This window comes from Mastigoproctus giganteus, chromosome 1 (assembly GCF_048544385.1).
Source record: "Mastigoproctus giganteus isolate SK-2022 chromosome 1, ASM4854438v1, whole genome shotgun sequence".
NCBI lineage: Eukaryota > Metazoa > Arthropoda > Arachnida > Uropygi > Thelyphonidae > Mastigoproctus > Mastigoproctus giganteus.
The window spans coordinates 56,427,547-56,448,476 of NC_143575.1; the positions used below are offsets into that span (position 1 = coordinate 56,427,547).

Sequence of the window (20,930 nt, forward strand, 5' to 3'; positions counted from 1 at the left end):
AAGGCTCAAGGGATAGAATTTTTCTCAGCCCTGGTCTGTGCTTGTTAACAGGAGAGACTGCTTCTACAGGGATGGGTTACACTTAAATAAAAAGGGTGCAAGAATATTTGCTGATGCTATTGAGGCACAGTTAGGTGGATCGGAAAACTGCTAGCTTGGGGGGATGGATACATGGACTAAAAGATTAACAGTAGCTGCTGGCAGAGGTAAAAGTGATTCTTGCACTGCTTCTATTGACATGCAATTGAGCAGCAGCCTGGACAGCATGGCAGTGCGGGTTTCCAGGACTGCTGGGAGTCATAGTGGAACAAGTAAATGTATGGGCTGTGTTAGGGTAACTAAGAGGTGAAACAGGTGCATGTATACTTGTATGTACATCAATGCTAGGAGTATAGTTAATAAATTTGATGAGCTTGAAGTGCTAGTCAAGACATAAAAGGCAGATATTGTTGGGATATCGGAGACGTGGTGTCACACAGACATAAACAGTGCAGAATTGGAATTTGGGGAGTACAAAGTGAACAGAAAGTAAAATCTAAGGAAGTGCATCGAATTGATGTTGAACAGTGCAATGTTGAGTTGACATAAGCACTAGGAAAGGAAAAATGAGAGGTGTGTGTGTTATGAATGATGGCCTAATGAATTTGATGAGTATAATGAGCAATTGTGCAGAGAAATAGTGTGCCAGTAAATCAGAGTGTCTTATAATGGGGGATTTTAATTTCCCAGAGATTGACTGGAATTTGTGGGTTGGTCACTCGCACACTAGCAAGGCTTTCGTGGATTTATTGGATGATTGTTTTCTACAGCAGCATGTTCGGGAGGCAACTAGAGGGAGTAATACTCTTGATCTGATTATCAGTACTGATTCTTCATGCATTAAGAATCTGCAGATAAACGAACCACTAGGTGGCAGTGATCACAGTGTGCTGAAGTGAGATTTACTCAAAGAGTTAACTACCATCAGGAGTAAAGGGAAGGGTTTTGATTTCGTAAAGGTGACTATGGTGGTCTGAGACAGTATTTAAATTCTATACGGTGGGACCAACTGATGATGTTACCAACAGAAAATTCAAAATAGGAAGCATTCAAAGAAATAATCTTGGAAGCTACTAGTAAAGCTTTTCATAACAACTAACAAAAATTGTTCAAGGTTTAGGCCTAAATGGATGTCAGATGAACTAATTCAACATGTTACACAGAAGAAAAATGCAAGGAATACATATAAATTAACAGGTGACACAGAAACCTATGATAGATATAAGCTGGTCTGTAACCAAGCTACAAAGGAGGTTAGGCTAGCAAAGGATGCAAAGAAAAACAGCAAAGAGTTCTTTAATTATGTAAATTCTTGAAGCAAGGGGATGAATCAGATTTGTCCACTTGATATCGATGGTTCAACTGTTGATGATCCTGCTCAGGTAGCTAACAAACTAAATGAATATTTTGCATCTACATTCACACATGAGGAGTTATTCAGGGAGGGGAATGCCAGAGGTTAATTAAACTGTGACAGTAATAATCTTGTAATAACTGAGATCTTGTAATAACTGAGAGTAAAGTGGAGAAGAAATTGTCAAAGATAAACATAAGAAAGGCACCTGTGGTGAATGGAATCTATCCAATTATATTAAAGGAAGTAAGCAAACCTTTAGCCATAATTATGAGTTTCTTTGGACTTAGGGGAGGTACCCGTGCACCAAAAATGTGCAACTATGACCCAATCCACAAAGGAGGATCAAAGGGAGACTCAAGAAGTTAAACCTGTTAGTTTAACTTCTGTTCCGGGGAAATTAATGTAGGCACTGGTTAAAGAAGCATTGCAGGACTATCTAGACAAGACTTCAGTTATATCTCGGACTCCACCTTGGTTTGTTGAGGGGAGGTCTTGTCTGACCAAGTTGATTGGATACTATGATGTAGTCACAAAGTAACTGGATGCAAAGAATAATTTTGATATCATATATTTGTATCTTAAAAAGGCTTTTGATGCTGTTGCCCATGGAAGACTGCTGCACAAATTGGAGCAGTTTGGCATTGGATGCTACTTGCTGCTATGGATAAAGGGATGGTTAAGTGGGAGAAGACACAGAGTGGTAATCAATGGACACTGCTCATCGTGGACTAATGTTATTAGTGGAGTCTGCCAGGATTCAGCGTTGGATCCATTGTTGTTTTCTGTATTCATTAATGATGTTGATGATGGTATATCAGGCTTAATGTCCAGGTTTGCAGACGATACGAAGGTCGGCAGGGTTGTTAATGACAGTATGTTGCTGCAACAGGATCTATAAAAGTTGAGCAGATGGGCTGAGAGTAGCAACTGAAGTTTTAACATTGATAAATGAAAAGTAGTGCATATGGGAAGCAGTAACCCCATAGTAACGTATAAACTGTGTTGGTACTACACTGACAGTAGTAGAGAGTGGAAAGGACCTGGGGGTAATTGTGCAGGCAGATATGAAGTTTTCTGAGCAGTGCAAACGGTCTGCAAGAGTAGCTCATGGTATCTTGTCAATGATATACAGGAATTTTTCTAGCAGAGATAAGGAGGTGATTATCCCCTTGTATAAGGCAGTGGTCAGACCACACTTTGAATACTGTACACAGGTCTGGAGGCCTCATTTTAAGAAGAATGTAGAGCCGTTGGAATGAATACAGAGAAGGGCAACAAGTTTAGTGAATGGAACAAATGGTTGCTCTTACAAAGAATGGCTTAAGTTTTGCAAATTAGTGTCTGGAGACCAGGCACCTGCGAGGTGATCTGATTGAGGTGTATAAAGCCTTGAATGGTTTGAGCATGCTTAGTGCTGATGGGATTCTTCCTCTTGCTCACAATCACCTGAGAGGGCATAAATTCAAATTGAGGAAAGACAATTGTAGTGCGGAAGTTTGCCTTTAGCCAACGGAAAGACAATAGATGTGCGGAAGTTTGCCTTTAGCCAACGGGTGGTTGATTGTTGGAACAAACTTCCATCCGTTGTAGAAATTGATATTGTAAACATATTCAAGGTAGAACTAGACAAACGTTTGGAGCGAGTGGATGGGTGAAAATGAGAAAGGGGATGTGTGTGTGTGTTTTTTTTTTTTTTTTGGCTGATGCTATATATGCTTGGTTTCTTGCATCATGTGCCCTTGCTAATTCTACTAATGCTAATTTGTTTTGATAGGTAGTATTTTTCAATGTTTTAAATAATATTTGAGCAAAGATTTTTTTAAATGGATATTATAATAATTTTCATTTTATTGTTATAGAATGTTTGTATGAAACTTCATAAGGAATTAAAAAATTACGCACTGTGCATGAAAGGTAAGATATTTTTTTTATTTGTCTGTATGCTTTTTAAATTTAGTTTCTATTTCCTTAAATTTATTCATCAAATATTATTTTACTTGGATATCAAAGTTTCGTGGGTTGGTAGTAGATTATTCAAAGACAAAATATAAATTTTATTTAGGTTGGTTTTTAATGTCTCCTAATCTAATCACAAATGATGTTTGGATTCAACTGCTAAGCTCGGTTAAATATTTGGCACGATCTTAGATAGTAAGGTTAACCTTGCAACAGCTTTGTTTTTGGCAGCTGATAAATCAGTTGTCAAAAAATTTTGTCTGTATGTGCTACAACTAGTTGTTTGTTTGTTATTTGGTTTTTAGGAGCATTATCAGCTAAGGCCATATTGCTCCGGGAATATGTGGTGGTTATTCCCTTGACCTTTCTACATCCTCTGCATTTGGTGGTGACGGGCTTGAACCCTGGTCTAATCAAGAAGCGTGTGCTACGCACTACTGCTCCTTCCCACCTGGCTACGGAGGCGCCCTATGACTAGTGCATTGATTGTCTGGTCAGCAGCTTCAAGAACAATAGTGCAGTAATCTTTTTACCGGTGAAGTTCTTCAATCTCAAATGGTTGAACTATTAGGTAAAAGGACTGCCTCTATTTACAAAAACATCAGTTTTGTGAAAGATTGAAGGTCTGACCTTATTCAGTGTAGTTGGATAATGAAAAGAATTGATTGGTCTGCACAGCACCCTGGGTAACCTGAATCTGGTTCTAAATTTAGGATCTATCAAATTGTAGGATTCTAAGTTAATTAATGTGTATTTTGTGGTCTTCTGAGTGCAGAAATGGGAAAGTGGACCAAATATTTTTGCATGCAGTGCTGATCAAATCAAAAAAACATTGATTTTTTTTTTTTTTTTTTTTTTGGTGATATACAGATATAAGAATTATCATAGGCAATATGGTTAGAGAAGGACACTACATGGTTGTTTTCCATTAAGGTTATTATTATATTAAAACCACCCTTATACCACATGAAAATTAATACTGTAGTTTATTAGGCTGTTCGCCTACATTGCTATACATTAATATGACGTTTCGGGTATCTTACTAATACTCATCATCAGACAAAGCTGTTGGGGGAACAGAAAAATAGGAAGAGTTACAAATATGAATATTTTAGAATATTACAATTCCAATAATACAATACAGTTACCAATTTTCAATTTCAGTATTACTATTACAATTACCATCTTCGATTTCCTGTTTTCTATTGTAATGGTAACTTAAAATTTAATACCTTACAGCTTTGTCTGATGATGAGTATCGGTAAGATACCCAAAACGTCATATTAACGTATAGTAATGTAGGTGAACAGTCTAATAAACTATAGTATTAATTTTCAGGTGGTATTAGAGTGGTTTTAATATAATAATAACCTTAATATGTGATAGGCAAGTTATTGACCTTTTGGAATAACTAGTTTTGTGAATTAGATGAAGCAGGCTTGTACAGCTCAGCAGAAAAGGAGGAGGGAAAAAAAAAAAAAAAAAGAACCACTAACTTCATCAGTCCATCTTCTCGGATAACATTGGCCAAAAAAAAAAAAAAAAAAACTGGAGTAAAAGTTGCCAATTCTAAAAGAAATTGATCTGTTGATTCCATAAATACCAAATTTATGTCTCTATCCATTTCCATTAAAATATATACTGAAATTTTCATAATTTAATTAAAACCCAATTTCAAATGATATACATATGCTATTGTAAAAATGAGTCTCATTCATTTTAAAATACTGTAATCAAACATATGTACAAAATGTGAGCCAGAACTTTCTGGACTAAGCAATAAAATTAGTTTAGACTTATGTTAGTTATATGTTGGCATTTTCCCCTTCAGAGTAGTTTCCTCTAAGGTTTTAAATCAATTCCCACTGTTTGAAGCAGCTGTGGAACTCCTGTTTTATGATGTAGTCTAACACTTTCTGCGATTCAGTTGGAATCTCTGCAATGCATCCAAATCTTCGTTCTTTTAGCTGCATTTTCATTTGGGGAACACTGAGAAGTTGGGGAAGGGGCAGGTTGCGAGAATGGGGAGGGTGTGGACAATTGTCATTTTGTTCTTAGCTAAAAACTGCTGAACTGACAAAGCCATATGGACCTGAGCATCTTCCTGATGGAGAAGCAAGTCCTGAGTGCACTGTGTCAGGGTGTTTCCCCTGACATCTTAGGATCCTGATGTATGATTGGTGCTTTACAGTTTGGCATGTCTTAAAGGAATTCTTGATGAACAGTTTTCGTATTGTTAAAGAAAAACAATCGGCATGCTCTTGACATGATCTGACCTGTCTTACCTTATTTGAATGTGATGGTGGATTTTCTATTGGAAGGAACACTGCTTTGTTTCTGCATCATAACCATAAACCCAGTTTCATCTCTGTTATCACCTTGGAAAGAAAGTTTCTGTCACCACCAGCCTGCTTGTAGATTCCTGCACACAGAAAGCTGGTTCTGTTTTTGCCTTTAGTCAGCAAATACGGAACAAATTTTGCAGCAATCTCTCTCTCTCTCTCTTTTTTTTTTTTAAATTTCAGTTAAAGTGCATCAGCATGTACTGTACGATAGGCCTAGAATGTTATAAATTTTGTTAATCATATGCCATCTAACCTCATTGATGATTTGATGTACTTTTTCAACAGTTTCATTAGTCTGACTTGACATTGGACAACCCAAATGCTCAAAATCCTCAACCAAAATTTGGCTGCCTTGGAAACTTTAATACAATTGTTCTACCCATAAAATTATCACCAAACACTTGTTTAAGCAATTCATAAGTATCTAAAGCTGTTTTCCCAAGTGTATGACAAAATTTGATGCAAATTTGTTGTAGCTTCACACATGGCCACCTTGATTGCTACAAAAATCACAAGATGTAGTAGTAGTAGTAGTGGTGGCATGTGATGCAAGAAAGCAAATGTATGAGCTTATGCAGCATCAGCCAAAAAAAAAAAAAAAAATCACACCAATCCCTCCAAATGCCTGTCCAATTCCTCCTTAAATTTATTCAACCTATCAACTTCCACAACGACAGATGGAAGTTTGTTCCAGCAATTAACCACCCGCTGGCTAAAGGCAAATTTCCGCACATCTATTCTACATCTGTCCTTTCTTAATTTGAATTTATGCCCCCTTAGGTTCGTAATCTGAACAAGTGGAAGGATCACATCAGAATTCAACTGAACCCATTCAAGGCCTTATACACCTCAATCAGATCACCGCGCAGGTGCCTAGTCTCCAGCCACTGCAATTTGCAGAACTTAAGCCTCTCTTGATAAGAGGATCCCTTCATTCCCCTCACCAATCTTGTTGCCCTTCTCTGTACACGCTCAAGTAAATCTACATCCTTCCTAAAATGAGGCCTCCAGACCTGTACGCAGTACTCAAGGTGTGGCCTGACCATTGCCTTATACAGAGGGATAATCACCTCCTTTTCCCTGCTAGCAAAATTCCTATATATCATTGACAAAACCCCATGACCTGCCCTGGCAGCCTGTCTGCATTGCTCAGAAAACTTCATATCTGACTGCACAATTACTCCCAGGTCTTTTTCATTTTCTACCACCTTAAGTGTAGTACCACACAGTTGGTACGTTTCTCTGGGGTTATTTCTACCCATATGCAGTACTTTGCATTTGTCAAGGTTAAACTTCAGTTGCCACTTCTTAGCCCATCTGCCCAAATTATCTAGATCCTGTTGCAGTAGCACACTGCCATTACTGTCATTAACAACCCTGCCAACCTTTGTATCATCTGCAAACTTCAACACTAAGCCTGATATACCTTCATCAATATCATTGATAAATATACAAAACAACAGTGGACCCAACACCGAACCCTGTGGGACTCCACTAATAACATTAGTCCAAGAAGAGCAGCACCCATTGATTACCATGTACTCAACAGAAACTCAACTGCAAATGCACAATTTGCCTCCAGTGCCACACTGCTCCAATTTGTGCAACAGTCTTCCATGTGCAACAGTATCAAAAGCCTTTCTAAGATCCAAATATATGATATCAAAGTTATTCCCTGCATTCAGTTCCTTTCTGACCATATCATAGTATCCAATAAAATTGGTCAGACAAGACTTCCCCCTTAACAAACCAATGTGGGGTGCGAGCTATAACTGAAGTCTTGTCTAGATGATCCTGCAGTGCTTCTTTAACCAATGCCTCCATTAATTTCCCTGGAACAGAATTTAAACTAACAGGTCTATAATTACTTGTGCTGCTCTTTGATCATCCTTTGTGAATTGGGGTCACATTTGCACATCTCCAGTCCATGGGTACCTTTCCAGAGTCCAAGGAAGCTCTCATAATTATGGCTAAGGGTTTGCTTACTTCCTTTCCTCCCTCCTTTAATATAACTGGATAGATCCCATTCCAATCTGGGTGCCTTTTTTATGTTTATCTTCAATAATTTCTCCTCCACTTTACTGTCAGTTATTACAAGATTATCTATCTCACTTCCGAGTTTAATTCACCTGTGGCATTCCCCCTCAGTGAATAACTCCTCATGTGTGAATGAAGATGCAAAATACTCATTTAGTTTGTTAGCCACCTGAGCAGGATCATCAACAGTTGAACCATCAATATCCAGTGGACCAATCTGATTCATTCCTTTCCTTCTAGAGTTTACATAGGTAAAGAACTCTTTGCTGTTTTTCTTTGCATCCTTTACCAAGATATCTCATAATCTACCTTTGCCTGCCTAATCTCCTTTGTGACTTGATTAGAGACCAGCTTATGTCTATCATAGGCTTCCATGCCACCCATTAATTTATATGTATCCCATACATTTTTCTTCTCTGCCACATGTCTCATTAGTTCATCTGACATCCATTTAGGCCTGAACCTTGAACAATATTTCTTAGTTGGTATGTAAAGCCTAGTAGCTTCCAAGATTAATTCTTTGAATGCCTCCCATTTTGAATTTGCTGTTGGTAACACAGTTGGTCCCACCGTGCAGAATTTAAATATTGTCTCAGACCACTGTAGTCTTCTTTATGAAAACAAAAACACTTCCCTTTACGCCTGATGGTAGTTACATCTTTAAGTAATTTCCACATAAGTGCATTGTGATGACTGTCACCCAGTGGTTCCTTTATCTGCAGATTCTTAATGCATGAAGAATCACCACTGATAATCAGATCAAGAGTATTACTCCTCTAGTTGCCTCCCAAACATGCTGATGTAGGAAACAATCATCCAGTAAATCCATGAAAGCCTTGCTAGTGTGTGTGTGACCAACCCACAAATTACAGTCAGTATTCAGGAAATTAAAATCCCCCATTATAAGACTCTCTGATTTACTGGCCCACTATATTTCCCTGGTACAGTTTTTTTAATTTTTTTTTTATTATACTCATCAGAGTCATTAGGCCTATAACACACTCCTACTCTCAATTTTGTTCTCCCAGTGCTTATGTCACAGCAAACTGACTCGACACTGCGCTGTCCAACGATGTCGACTGGCTACACTTCCTTGGATTTTATGTGTTTCTTAACTAACAGCATAACCCCTCCTATCCTGTCTATTCTTGCTGTACACATTGTACTCCCCAAATTCCAGTTCTGCATTCCTTATATCTGTGTGACACCACGTGTCTGATATCCCAACAATATCTGCCTTTGATGTTTTGACCAACACCCCAATTTCATCAAATTTATTTATCAACTAAGTTGTCTTTGCCCCACTGGAGAATTACGTGGAGATTGGCATTTAAGGAATTGGTAGCAGATATTCCAGAAGTTGAAGCTGATTAAGCAGGGCAAGGTTTCTCAAAATGGAAATTGGAATGCAATGTGCTATCATTAACAAAACTATGGATAGGATTTCCAGTCGATGGAAAAAGGTCATTAATGTGCAAGAGGAAAAAAGTGGGGGGAACAACTCAACCCTGGGGGGGACACCAGCATCAGTGGAGAAGTCAGAAGACAGAGCTATCTAACATCACCCTCAGTGAGCAATCAGAGAAAACTGGATAACCAATTACAAAAAACAGTTGGAAAACCATAAGATGGAAGCTTGTTTAGAATACCTTTATGCCAAACACGATCGAAAACCTTTGAGATGTCAAGAGCAGCTGCTTGTGATTCACCAAACTGTTCCATTGAATTTGTCCATAAATGGGTAACATAAGCGAGAATATCACCAGTGGATCGATACTGACAGAATCCATACTGGCGATGGTTGATCAGACGGAAGGTTTCTAGTTAGTTTGAGAGTTGGTGGTTAATTGATTTCTCCATTGCTTTAGAAAGACTAGAAGTAATCAATGGGATGATAATTGGATGGAAGGGATTTGTCACCCTTTTTTAGGAACTTTGCTGGATATGAGCAAATTTCCAAGTAGAAGGAAAAACACCTTTGGAATAAGAAAGTGAAAAAAGGCAGCAGAGAACAGGGGTAAGTTCAAGAGCACAGGTTTTGAGCACAAGTGGAGAAATACAATCAGGACCTGCAGCTTTATTATCATCAAGATTCTTCAAAATCCTTGTGACATTCTTTTGATGGAAGACTGCAGGAGGCATTGAATGGAGCTTGTTGGGAGCTAGCTGGAGTTGTGAACATTAAAATCACCATGGAAAATTACCTCACTTTTAGGAATGTTGAACTGGAGAAAGTCAAGTTGCAAAGAGAGAAAGTCACAGAGCTAAAAGTGATCAGTGGAGTTGGGAGAATGGTAGAGACAACAGATGAATTTGACAGAATGAGGTAGAGATTTTTACTCAGAGAAGATCAAAAAGAGGATATTCCAAATTATCAAGTCTCTGACAGGGAATATCGGAACGGACATATGCACAAATACCACCTTTGAGGCAAAAAGAATCATAAAGCGAATAATTTGGGCAAGTGAGATGAGCAGTAGTTGAATCAACCGATAACTGAAATTCTGTCAGAAAAAGTATGTGGGAGTTTGGCAGACTGCAAGTGGAAATGGACATAGTTGAGAATAGAATTGAGACCACGTATATTTGTAACATGAACTAGGAAGTTTTTTGGAGGTTTAGATCTTTTTGCAGTTAAGCTTACTCTATTAGTTTGACAATGTGTGGTGTGTTCGATAGTAAGAAAAAGTGAGAGGGTCATGCTGTATGAAGTAATGAAATTTTTGGATATGCCGTACACATGATAAGAATATGCCCAGATCCTTGACATGACGTGGTCTTGACAACCCCCCCCCCCCCGCATACACACTACTCGGACTCCCGCCAGTCACTATTTAGCAGAGTAGAGGTAGCAAGATTATACACTAGCTGATCCAGAAGCCTTCTAGAGAGCTACCAATATGTTCAGTCTGGTGTACTAACTAGCAGCCAGCCTGCAAACATTGTTTTAGAGCTGTACTGTCGAAATGTAAGGAAGATTGCATCTCATCATGATGTCCATTATAACCTCAAAAGTCATCAGTCAATACTGCTGATTGAAGAGATGGGGAAGGGTTGACTGGAACTTAGCTCTGGAGACTAATAATGGGCTCCATCTCTTCAAGCTTCCGATAAGCAAAGTGGTGGCAATGCACTGGTTGATGAGTCATCTACCACCTAGTATTGCCTGGTAACACAGAGGGGGCGGCATTCCTCCATATGGTGTGGTCGCCACACCTCGACCCCTGCTTACGTTGGTTCATATCTGGGTGGTCACCCACACTGTGCTTATGCATGGGGGTTATACCAGGATTACTAACTATCCCACCGTAGTGAAGGTGCAAGCAGAGGATTTGGCTGTCACAGACCGTCCGGACTTCACCGAAATTGGGTCCACTTGACTTGAGTGCCACCTGAATATCAATTCCATCAGGGTTTTAGACTCCCAGGTAGCAAGTACATCTTGTCTGGCATATCTGAGAGAATGTCTGTGACAACCTCAAGGACCATAATGGTGGTTGCATTGTCTGAAAAGTGAATGAGGCGTAACAACAATTCAAATCTGTTGCGAGACATGATTTTTGTTACTAAGTTATTTTTATAGATATTTTTGGTTGACCAAAAATAAGAGTCAATTCTGCCCAATCTTACTAGTTCCATCCACATAAAAAGTCCAAAAAACGTTCTTATCTCATCAGCAGTTGTTGGAACCCACTTTTTTAAAACTACTCTGCCGCAAAGCTCTGAATTTTCTGTTTGACATATCTGTTTGTTTCTGTTACAATAAAATTTATGACTTCATTGAAAAATAATCAAAACGCCTTAGCTGAGTAATATTTCTTGAAATGTCTATTTGCAGTCCTAATTTGCCTGTAAACTCAAATCTTTTTTTGGTGTCCTTCGTATTCTGTCCATTCAATAACTTCATTTGTTTCCATCCATTGAAACAAAAAATGACAGGAAGTCTGAACATCTACTCCGAGTAACATTAATCGGAGGAATCCCTATAACAGTGACACCACAGAGAACACTCAATTCATCAAGAGGTGTCATTTCGGAGTGGGACCTTCTCGACGTAACCGAGGAGGAAATCTGCTCCAAATTAAAACCACAGGGAGTTACTGCCGTCAAGAGAATTACTGCGCGAAAGGATGGAAAAATTGTTAAAACCAGGAGCGTTATCCTGACTTTTAACTCTCCTAAACCTCCTGACGAGATTAAAGTTGGATACATCAACTGTTCAGTGCGTCCATACGTTCCGAACCCTTTACGGTGTTTTAAATGCTAGAAGTATGGACATTCTCAAATGGCCTGCCGTGGAGTCCTTGCATGCGCTCAATGCGGTGCAAAGGACCACGAAACAACAGCATGTTCAGCCGCAAAACCCACCTGTATTAACTGTGAAGGCGAACACCCGGCCTACTCACGAGCATGCCAGAGGTGGAAAGAAGAAAAAGAAATTCAACGGCTGAAGGCAGAGCTAAATATATCATACCATGAGGCAAGGAAATCGGTCAAACCCCTGAATATCAACAAACCTACCTACGCCCAGAAGGTAGCAGGGAGATGTTCCGTCGGAACTCAGACGGACATGACCATTCCTCCAAAGGAGTCTTTCACTCCCATCGCGCGGTATCTCTTAAGTTCTCAAAAACCTGCACAAAAGGACCAATCAGCTGCCACTCCTATATCGGTACCTCCTAATGCTCCACAAGGTAACAAAGGTAATTATGAAAGAAAAGAATAAGAAAGGGGAAGTCCCCCCCCTAGTACCCAAGAAAAGATGGATGTCGAGCAGAAGGAGGTACCCGAAGATTCAGTCTTGGAACTCTTTGCGGAGGAAGAAATGGACATGGGACAGCGTCCATTCTTCCCCAAAAAGGATAAATCCAAGACTGATAAAAGTAAGCCCTCAGCACCTCGGAAGCCGCCTGATGGACCCACCAAGCCAAAATAATGGCTAAATTCCTACAATGGAATTGTCGTGGATTCCGGCGAAATATTGATGACATCAAGGCCCTCCCTCCTGCAAAAGCACGAGCCAGTTTGCTTTTGCTTGCAGGAGACATATCTGAAGGCAAATGATGATCCCACCATGCACAACATCACATTTTTTCGAAAGGATAGAATTGCGGATGGCTCTGTACATGGGGGAGTGGCTATCCTTGTGGGTAACCAGACCCCAGTGCAGCCCTTGCTAATTACAACCAGCATCGAGGCTGTTGCAATTCGCCTTTCAGTGGGATTTTTATTAACTGTGTGCTCCATTTATTTGCCACCTGGGACTGACATCTCCCAGGCAGACCTTGATGATTTTCTAATGCAGCTGCCCCCCTTTCTTACTTCTTGGGGATTTTAACGGACATAACACCCTGTGGGGTAGTGCTAACATCAACGGAAGGGGACGAGTCTTAGAGCGTATGCTCAATGACAATGACCTTTCCCTTCTAAATACTGGAACAAACACCTTCTTCCACATGCCTACCCGTACTTTTTCTGCCATTGATCTCTCTATCTGCTCCCCTTCTCTACTCCCTTCACTCACTTGGGAAGTGGAGGAGAATCCATACGGAAGTGATCACTTCCCTGTGATAACCTCTTTACACAGTGGGAGCCCATGTCTTCCCTTCAGGTTACCACGGTGGAAGACTGATCAGGCTGACTGGACTGCCTTCCAACATCAGGCAAATTTTGATCTTAGCACAGTCAGTCAAGAGCCTATCAATGATGCAGTTAAGTACATCACAGAAAATATTGTCTGCCCGGTTTCCACCATTTCCCAAACCTTGGTGGAATTCACAATGCACAGCAGCAAAAAAGGCTCAAAACAAAGCGTGGGGGATATGGGGATATTCCGCCGATATCTTACCACGACCAACCTTATAGCCTTTAAACGTGCACGAGCCAAAGCACGATATATCCGCCGTCAGAGTCAAAAGGAATCGTGGATCCGTTTTACATCATCTATTAACCAGTCTACCAACTCTAAGGTAGTCTGGGATAAAATCCGGAAAATGAAGGGAAAATATACATCCCACCCTTCTTCAATCCTAGATTATAATGGATGCGCTATTGCAGATCCAACTGCAATAGCCAATGCTCTTGGGGAAACATTCTCTAACATCTCCGCAACATCCTCGTACTCCCCAGAGTTCCTGGTCCTGAAACATAAACTGGAAAAACAAGCACTTAATTTTAAGTCCAAGGGCCTCTATCCCTACAACGGGGCGTTCACTATAGAGGAACTGAAAAGAGCCCTCACTTTTTCCAAAGCAAGTGCTGTTGGACCAGATGGCATCCATTATGAAATGATTAAACATCTTTCACCAAAATCTATGGATTGTCTGCTCCTTCTGTATAACAGAATCTTTACTGAAGGGCAGTTTCCAGACTCCTGGCGAAAGGCAATTGTTCTTGTCTTTCCTAAGCCAGGAAAGGATCCAAAAGTCACCACCAATTATCGTCCTATTGCTCTGACTAGCTGTCTGTGCAAAATCCTGGAGAGAATGGTCAATTCTCGTTTAATATGGTATTTAGAATCAAATGACCTTCTCTCCAGCATCCAGTGCGGCTTCCGAAGGAACCGATCCACTTTGGACCATCTTATTAGATTGGAAGCATCCATCCGGGATGCTTTCCTAAAACGCGAACACTTGGTGTCGGTGTTCTTTGACATGGAGAAAGCGTATGACACAACTTGCAGATTTGGCATTTTAAAAGATTTACATAGCCTAGGCCTAAGAGGGCATCTACCCTTTTTTATTCAAAACTTTTCGTGTGGGATCCTCACTCTCTCGCTCCTTTAGCCAAGAGGAGGGAGTACCACAAGGATCAGTATTAAGTGTCACACTTTTTGCCATCAAAATAAATTCCATCACAGAACAACTTCCTCCAACTGTAAACAGTGCCCTCTATGTCTATGACTTTAGCATTTTTTGCCAGTCGTGCAACATGAGGGTTATTGAAAGACAACTGCAGAAAGCCATTGATAGTCTGAATTCCTGGGCACTTGCTAATGGCTTCAGGTTCTCGCCGGAGAAGACCGTTTGCGTACACTTTTGTCGCAAGCGTAATCTTCATCCTGAACCTGAATTAAGGCTCGGACAAAATGCTATTCCAGTAGCAGCGAACACAAAATTCTTGGGACTCATATTCGATAAAAAATTGACCTTTTTGGATCGTATTCGTCAACTCCGCACGAAGTGCACAAGAGCCCTTAATATGCTCCGCTCGCTCTCCTCCTTATCTTAGGGTGCAGACCGATGCACCCTTCTACGGCTTTACCGTGCACTTGTGCGATCCAAATTAGATTATGGGTCCCAAGTATATTCTTCAGCCAGAGACAGTGTACTTCGATGGCTGGATCCTGTCCATCAGGCTATACGTATCGCTACTGGAGCATTTCGAACATCTCCTGTCCAGAGTTTATACGTTGAAGCAAACGAACCACCGTTATCGTTTCCACGTAAGCAGTTGTCTTTAAAGTACGCTTTAAAACTGAAATCCCTGCCAGACCATCCTACGTGGCCCTTCGTTTTTGAGCCACGATGGGAAAACTTGTACAATACCCTTAAGACTGCCAATCGTCCTTTTGGTATTCGTCTCCAAGAGCTACTCGATGAACTTAATATCAAGGTAGACAAGGTTGCCCAAACGTCAAAGCAACCCTTTCCACCCCGGCATGCTCGTGTCCCGGCATGCGACGTCGCTTAGAAACTGGGGAAAGTCGGACACTCCATCATGTGTCTACCTGCAGCTTCATTCAGCACACTGAACTGAATATTCTGACTTCGCGCCAGTCTACACAGACGGTTCGAAGTCAGAATCATATGTGGGATCTGCTGCTGTCTTTACAGACAGCACTATATCCGAGCAGATTCCTTCTGAATGCAGCATATTTACTGCAGAGCTGCACGCTGTAGAGTTAGCCTTGGATCATATTAGTAAATGCCAATACCAACGGTTCATTTTATATTCCGACTCTTTTAGCATGTTACAGGCTTTAATATCTGTGAGGTATAATCCTCATCCAGTTCTGTCTAGCATTCAGCAGAAGCTTCGCGTTCTCCATGAACGCGAATATGACATCCGCTTCTGCTGGATTCCCAGCCACATTGGGATTAGGGGAAATGATTTGGCTGACGCCGCAGCCAAATCAGCAATTCCCAATAATAACTACTGCCTGTTAGTCCCCTATACAGACTACAGGCAAATAGCACATCAAAAGATACATTCCCAATGGCAGGATTCGTGAAATAGACAGACTGCGAATAAATTATATCGTATAAAGCCTGTAATTGAACCATGGCAGTCTAGTCTGCGCAGGAATCGTAAGGAAGTTGTTCTAGCTCGTCTCCGCATAGGACATGGTCATCTTACACATTCTTTTCTGCTGAGGGCAGATGACTGTCCTATGTGCGAGAACTGTGGCACAGTTTTATCCATGAGACACATTTTAATTGATTGTCCAGGTTTTAGAAATATCCGTTTTACCGCTTTTAATCATCTGACTGAGCCGTATACACTCAGTCAGATTTTATCCGACAATGACAATGTGTCTGCTGTTTTTAGCTTTTTAAAATCAATAAATATTTTTGATCGAATATAAAATTTACATTTTCCTTTATCTATTTGTTATACCTTTGGACATAGTGACCTAACTAATTAGGTTACTGAAAGTTTAAACTTTTTTATAAATGACATGGTCTTGGTGCATTATAGCCTTAGTAGCTAATGCGCCAATAAAACCAAAACCAAACCAAACCAAGCACATTATTTGGCCGGCCAGTGTGCTTTCCTCTTTATACTAAACCACTGTGAAGTCCAGCCTGTGCTGTAGCTCAAAAGAAGCAAAATAAAGCATGGAGTTATTTCCGACGCTATCCAACAAGAGAAAACTTTATTGCTTTCAAATGTTCCTTTGCTGTGGCGTGGTGGGCCAGACATCTGAGCCCGAGATGTAAAATGTGTAAAACGAAGGGAAAATATAATTCATATTTCTCATTGATCGTGGACCATGATGGAATTGGCATTGCTGATCCAACTGCAATTGCAGATGCTTTAGGGGAAAATTTTGAAAGTACTTTTGGCAGCAGTATCTTATCCTTTAAGCTTTATCACCTTAAAAGAGAGAACTGAAAAAACAAGTAATTAGCTTTCTATTCAAGATACAAGAACTTTACAGTAGACATTTTTACATTGGAAGAACTGTGGAATGCTTTCTCTCAATCCACAGTGTGTTGTTTAACTAGATTTTGTTCACTGTGGTATGATTAAGCACCTTTCAGCAGTATTGCTAGAATGTTTGCTTACCACATATAATAGGATTGTTTTAGATGAGAAATTCTCAGACTTTTTGCATAAAGCAGTTGTATTAGGGTTTCCTAAGGCAGGTAAAGAGCCCAAATTTAAAACTAATTATCATCCCATGGTACTTGCAAATCGTTATGTAAGGTTCTAGAGGGGATGTTAAATGTTTTTGGCACTGTGGTACTTAGAAACTAACCATCAACTCTCAAAAACACTCTGTAGTTTTGGAAGGCATAAACCTACTGTGAACTATTTAATCCAACTAGAGACTCAGATTCCTGATGCCTCTCTTTAAGTCAGAGCATTTTTGTCTCTTTCTTTTTTTATGTTGAAAGGGCCTATGATACTGCCTGGAAATTTGGCATACTGAAAAACCTTTAACTTTGGACTAGGCATCATCTCCCCATCTTTATTAAAGACTTCCTTAACAATTGTATGAGAGCTGCTCAATAAAGAATGATCATAAATTTTTTTTTTTTTTTACAATATACCTTTATTAATCACACATTTTGAGAGTCCTTTTCAAAGTAGTTCCCATTTAATGAAATGCACTTACTCCAGCATTTCTGCTATTCTTCAAAAATGTGGTGGAATACAAGTGAAAAGGCATATCAAAAATGGCTTCCACCATTTTTGATATGTGTTTGAGAATTGCCTCCAATGCCTTTACAATTTCTTCTGACAACTGGAAATGTTTTCTTTGCAGCTCCCTCTATAATTTTGGAAATAAAAAAAAAAAAAATCAGGGTGCAAGGTCAGGGCTATAGGGCAGATGAGGAACACATTTGACATTAATGCTGGCTAAGTATGCGATGACAATATAAGTAATGTTGAGGTCTTGCATCGTTGTGATGCAGCATCCACCCACCTGCATGCAGTTGTGGTAGTTTACAATGAATGTGATCCTGCAAAGTGTGCTCTACAGTTCTGTAGTAATTGTAGCATTGGCATCTGGGTGCATCAGCTTTTCACTAATTTACACCCATCAGTAGAGTCTTTTGCACCATCGTTTTGGGAGTGGCTGTTAAGACAATGGTGCAACAGACTCTACTGATGGGTGTAAATCTGAGAAATTGCAAGATGAAAAGCCATTCAATTTCCATCTTACAGTATCTTCTTTTGGAACTGGAGCAGGGCAACAGTATTGCCACCCATTTATCAGCCCTTTTTGCTGCACTCCAGGCTCGATATTCTGAATTTTTATCCATTTATACTGATTCGAAAGCTGATTCCAGCTCAGCTGCAATCTTTCCCGATTGTACCATCTTTCTGAAAATCTCCCTTGAATGTAGTATATATGCTGCAGAGCTCCAGACTGTTATGCTTGCTTTGGAACATATACACGAAAAGCAATACCATAGGTGCTTCCTATACACTGATTAGTGTTTTATATGCTCTTGCAGGTATGCAGCCACATCACCGTTCAATCATGGATTACATCTGGGAACAGCTGTATAGGAATCTCTCACTTAGTGCTCTAAATTGAAGACTAAAAACAAAATGCTAAGTGGGGGCAGTTTGTCCATAGGAAATAATATAAATAGTTTTAACCGGTTGGTGTGACTAGCATTTCTGGACAATTTTAAGGCAGCACTTCTCTATTTAACTTCTCTGTTCTCTGTTTAATTAAATGTAGCAGAAATATTTGAACCTTTAAATACAAACTTTCAATACATAAATTATGCAGTCAAATATGTTTTCAAGGAAATGCAAGAAAATTACCTTAAAAATTATGAAACTATATATTATATTTACATTTTTTACATTAACAGCAGGCAATACTGTCAATTTTTAGATAGCTCAAAACTGCTAAATTTGCTATGAGAGCTTGGAGACGGGCAGGAATAACTGGGGTCTCTGCAGCAGCAGTAGATCTTGGTGGTTGATCTCCTTTGGATCTGAAGGAATCCAGAGAGAGTTGTGGTTTGGCCTATTTTTGGCCTAACAGATCGCCCTATAACAGCTCATAGCATTTTTAACCAGTCTACATGCATTGAGAGATCTCTCTGATCCACATCATTATCTCTGAAGTATAAAAGACATTCATCAAGCTTTTTGGAATATCTCATCCATGCCTTTAGTGGTCATCATCTTGTGAGGGGGGGGCGCTAAAGTTCTTCCTTTTCTGTTTCATTCTTGAAGTGTTCAAGGTTTTTTCTTTAGTTCAGCAACCATTTTCATGTGTTCTCCCTTGCTTAAGCCAGCTTTCTGGTTTTTGATAATCTCTTGTATATTTTCATATTCAATATCAGCCAACCCAATGTCCTTGCCAAACTCCACTATGTTGTTTTTAACCTTGATATCAAAGCCATATAAGTCTTCAACACAGTCTTCCCAAAGCTTTTTCCACACTCCATTCATCAATTTTTGTTGCACTTCTTGCCAACCACTAACAGTATTACTGTTGGCATGTTTAGTATTGTATGGTTTTCCAAAATTCTTTAACTCCTGTTGCATTCCCCATTCATAGACTTAATATAACTTAGAGAAAGTCCTCCTGCTGTAGTAGGTCTTGAAACTGTTATCACACTCTGTTCCATGGGTCGGATGAAAGACTTTTACAAGCTCACCAAGAGAGATAGCCGACTGGGCTAGCCAGGTGGGTAAAGTGCCTGCCTGCCTGCCAACCCAAAGGTCACAGGTTCGAATCCCGCCTCTGGCTTGGATCAGAGTAAAATGCAAAAACTTTGGGAGGTGCATTATGGCTACAGAAGCCGATGTGCCCAACAACTAACAAAAAAAAAAAAAAAAAAAGAGAGAGATGGGCAGTCCTGCTCCCATATAAAAAGAGCTTTATTGGAAATGTTATTGGCTGCACAACTTTGTTCAACTGGTGGACAAAAATAATCTGAAAACCATCTTTGGAAAAGACTGCTAGTGATCCAAGCCCTCTTAATTAGATTTCCACATAGCTATCAACCTTAATTTAATAAATCTCGTAAATGCCCTGGGGTTTTTTTGAGTTGATTGATTAACAGGGGCTTCAACTTGAAGTTACCAGCACACATTTACACCGAGCATCACTGTTATTCTGTCTTTTGACATTTTAAATCCACAAATCCACACATGGATTTTTCTTCCTTGGAAATAAGTTCTTTTTGGCATTCTCTTCCAATACAGACCACATTCATCAGTGTTAAACACTTGTTAAGGGATATAACCTCCTCCTTCAGTAATATCCAAAAGTGCCTTCTTAAATTTTTTTGGTTCTTCTGCATCAGCACTGACCAACTCTCCCTGGATAACAATGTTATGCAGGTTTTTTTAATGCCTTTACTGGCATTAAAAGGTTCAGCACTAGATCCTTCTGGCAGTTTTTTTTTTTTTTTTTTAATGCTTCATACAAACTAATTGCCTTCTCTTGAATTACCGTGTAATTTAAGGGAATAATTCTATGTTGCATGTTGTCCTCTGTAAACAAATTTAACAATCATTCCATTTGACTTGATTGAAAGTCTGATTGATTTAATTTCATTGCACTTAAAGAAGTTGCTACCTTGCCACATTTCAAGATTTTTTTTTTTTTTTTTTTTGCTTGTTCTTTATTATGTTTCTGATGGTAGAAACATACACTTTGTACAATCTGCTATAAACAGGTAGTTACTACAGCTTTAACGGAAGAAGAAATTGCCCAGTACGTTCCTAATAATTTCGCCTAGGAGGAGGAAAATGAAGATGAACCCAAACGAATTTCAGTTACAAAACGGCAGACTCGTGAAACTATAGCTGTCCTGAGGAGAGCATTGGAAGAAACTCGTGCAAGTGATCATAAATATAGACTGTTATACAATATTGAAAAATCTTTAAATAGACTGTAGTGATAATTTAAAGCAATCTAAAATAAGTGACTATTTAAAATTATAATCATATTACAGAGTGTTATATTTAATTAATATGTATATTAATTA

General features: G+C 39.5%; 1 protein-coding gene across 1 annotated transcript in view; it reads left to right on the forward strand.

Annotated features, from left to right (window-relative positions):
- Positions 1–20,930, forward strand: part of LOC150090811 (myc box-dependent-interacting protein 1-like) — a 250,695-nt gene that overhangs the window by 70,332 nt on the left and 159,433 nt on the right. Inside the window, exon 3 of the mRNA XM_090380153.1 lies at positions 3,256–3,310. Coding sequence (XP_090236279.1) covers positions 3,256–3,310 — 55 coding nt within the window. The remainder of the gene's footprint in view (positions 1–3,255; positions 3,311–20,930) is intronic.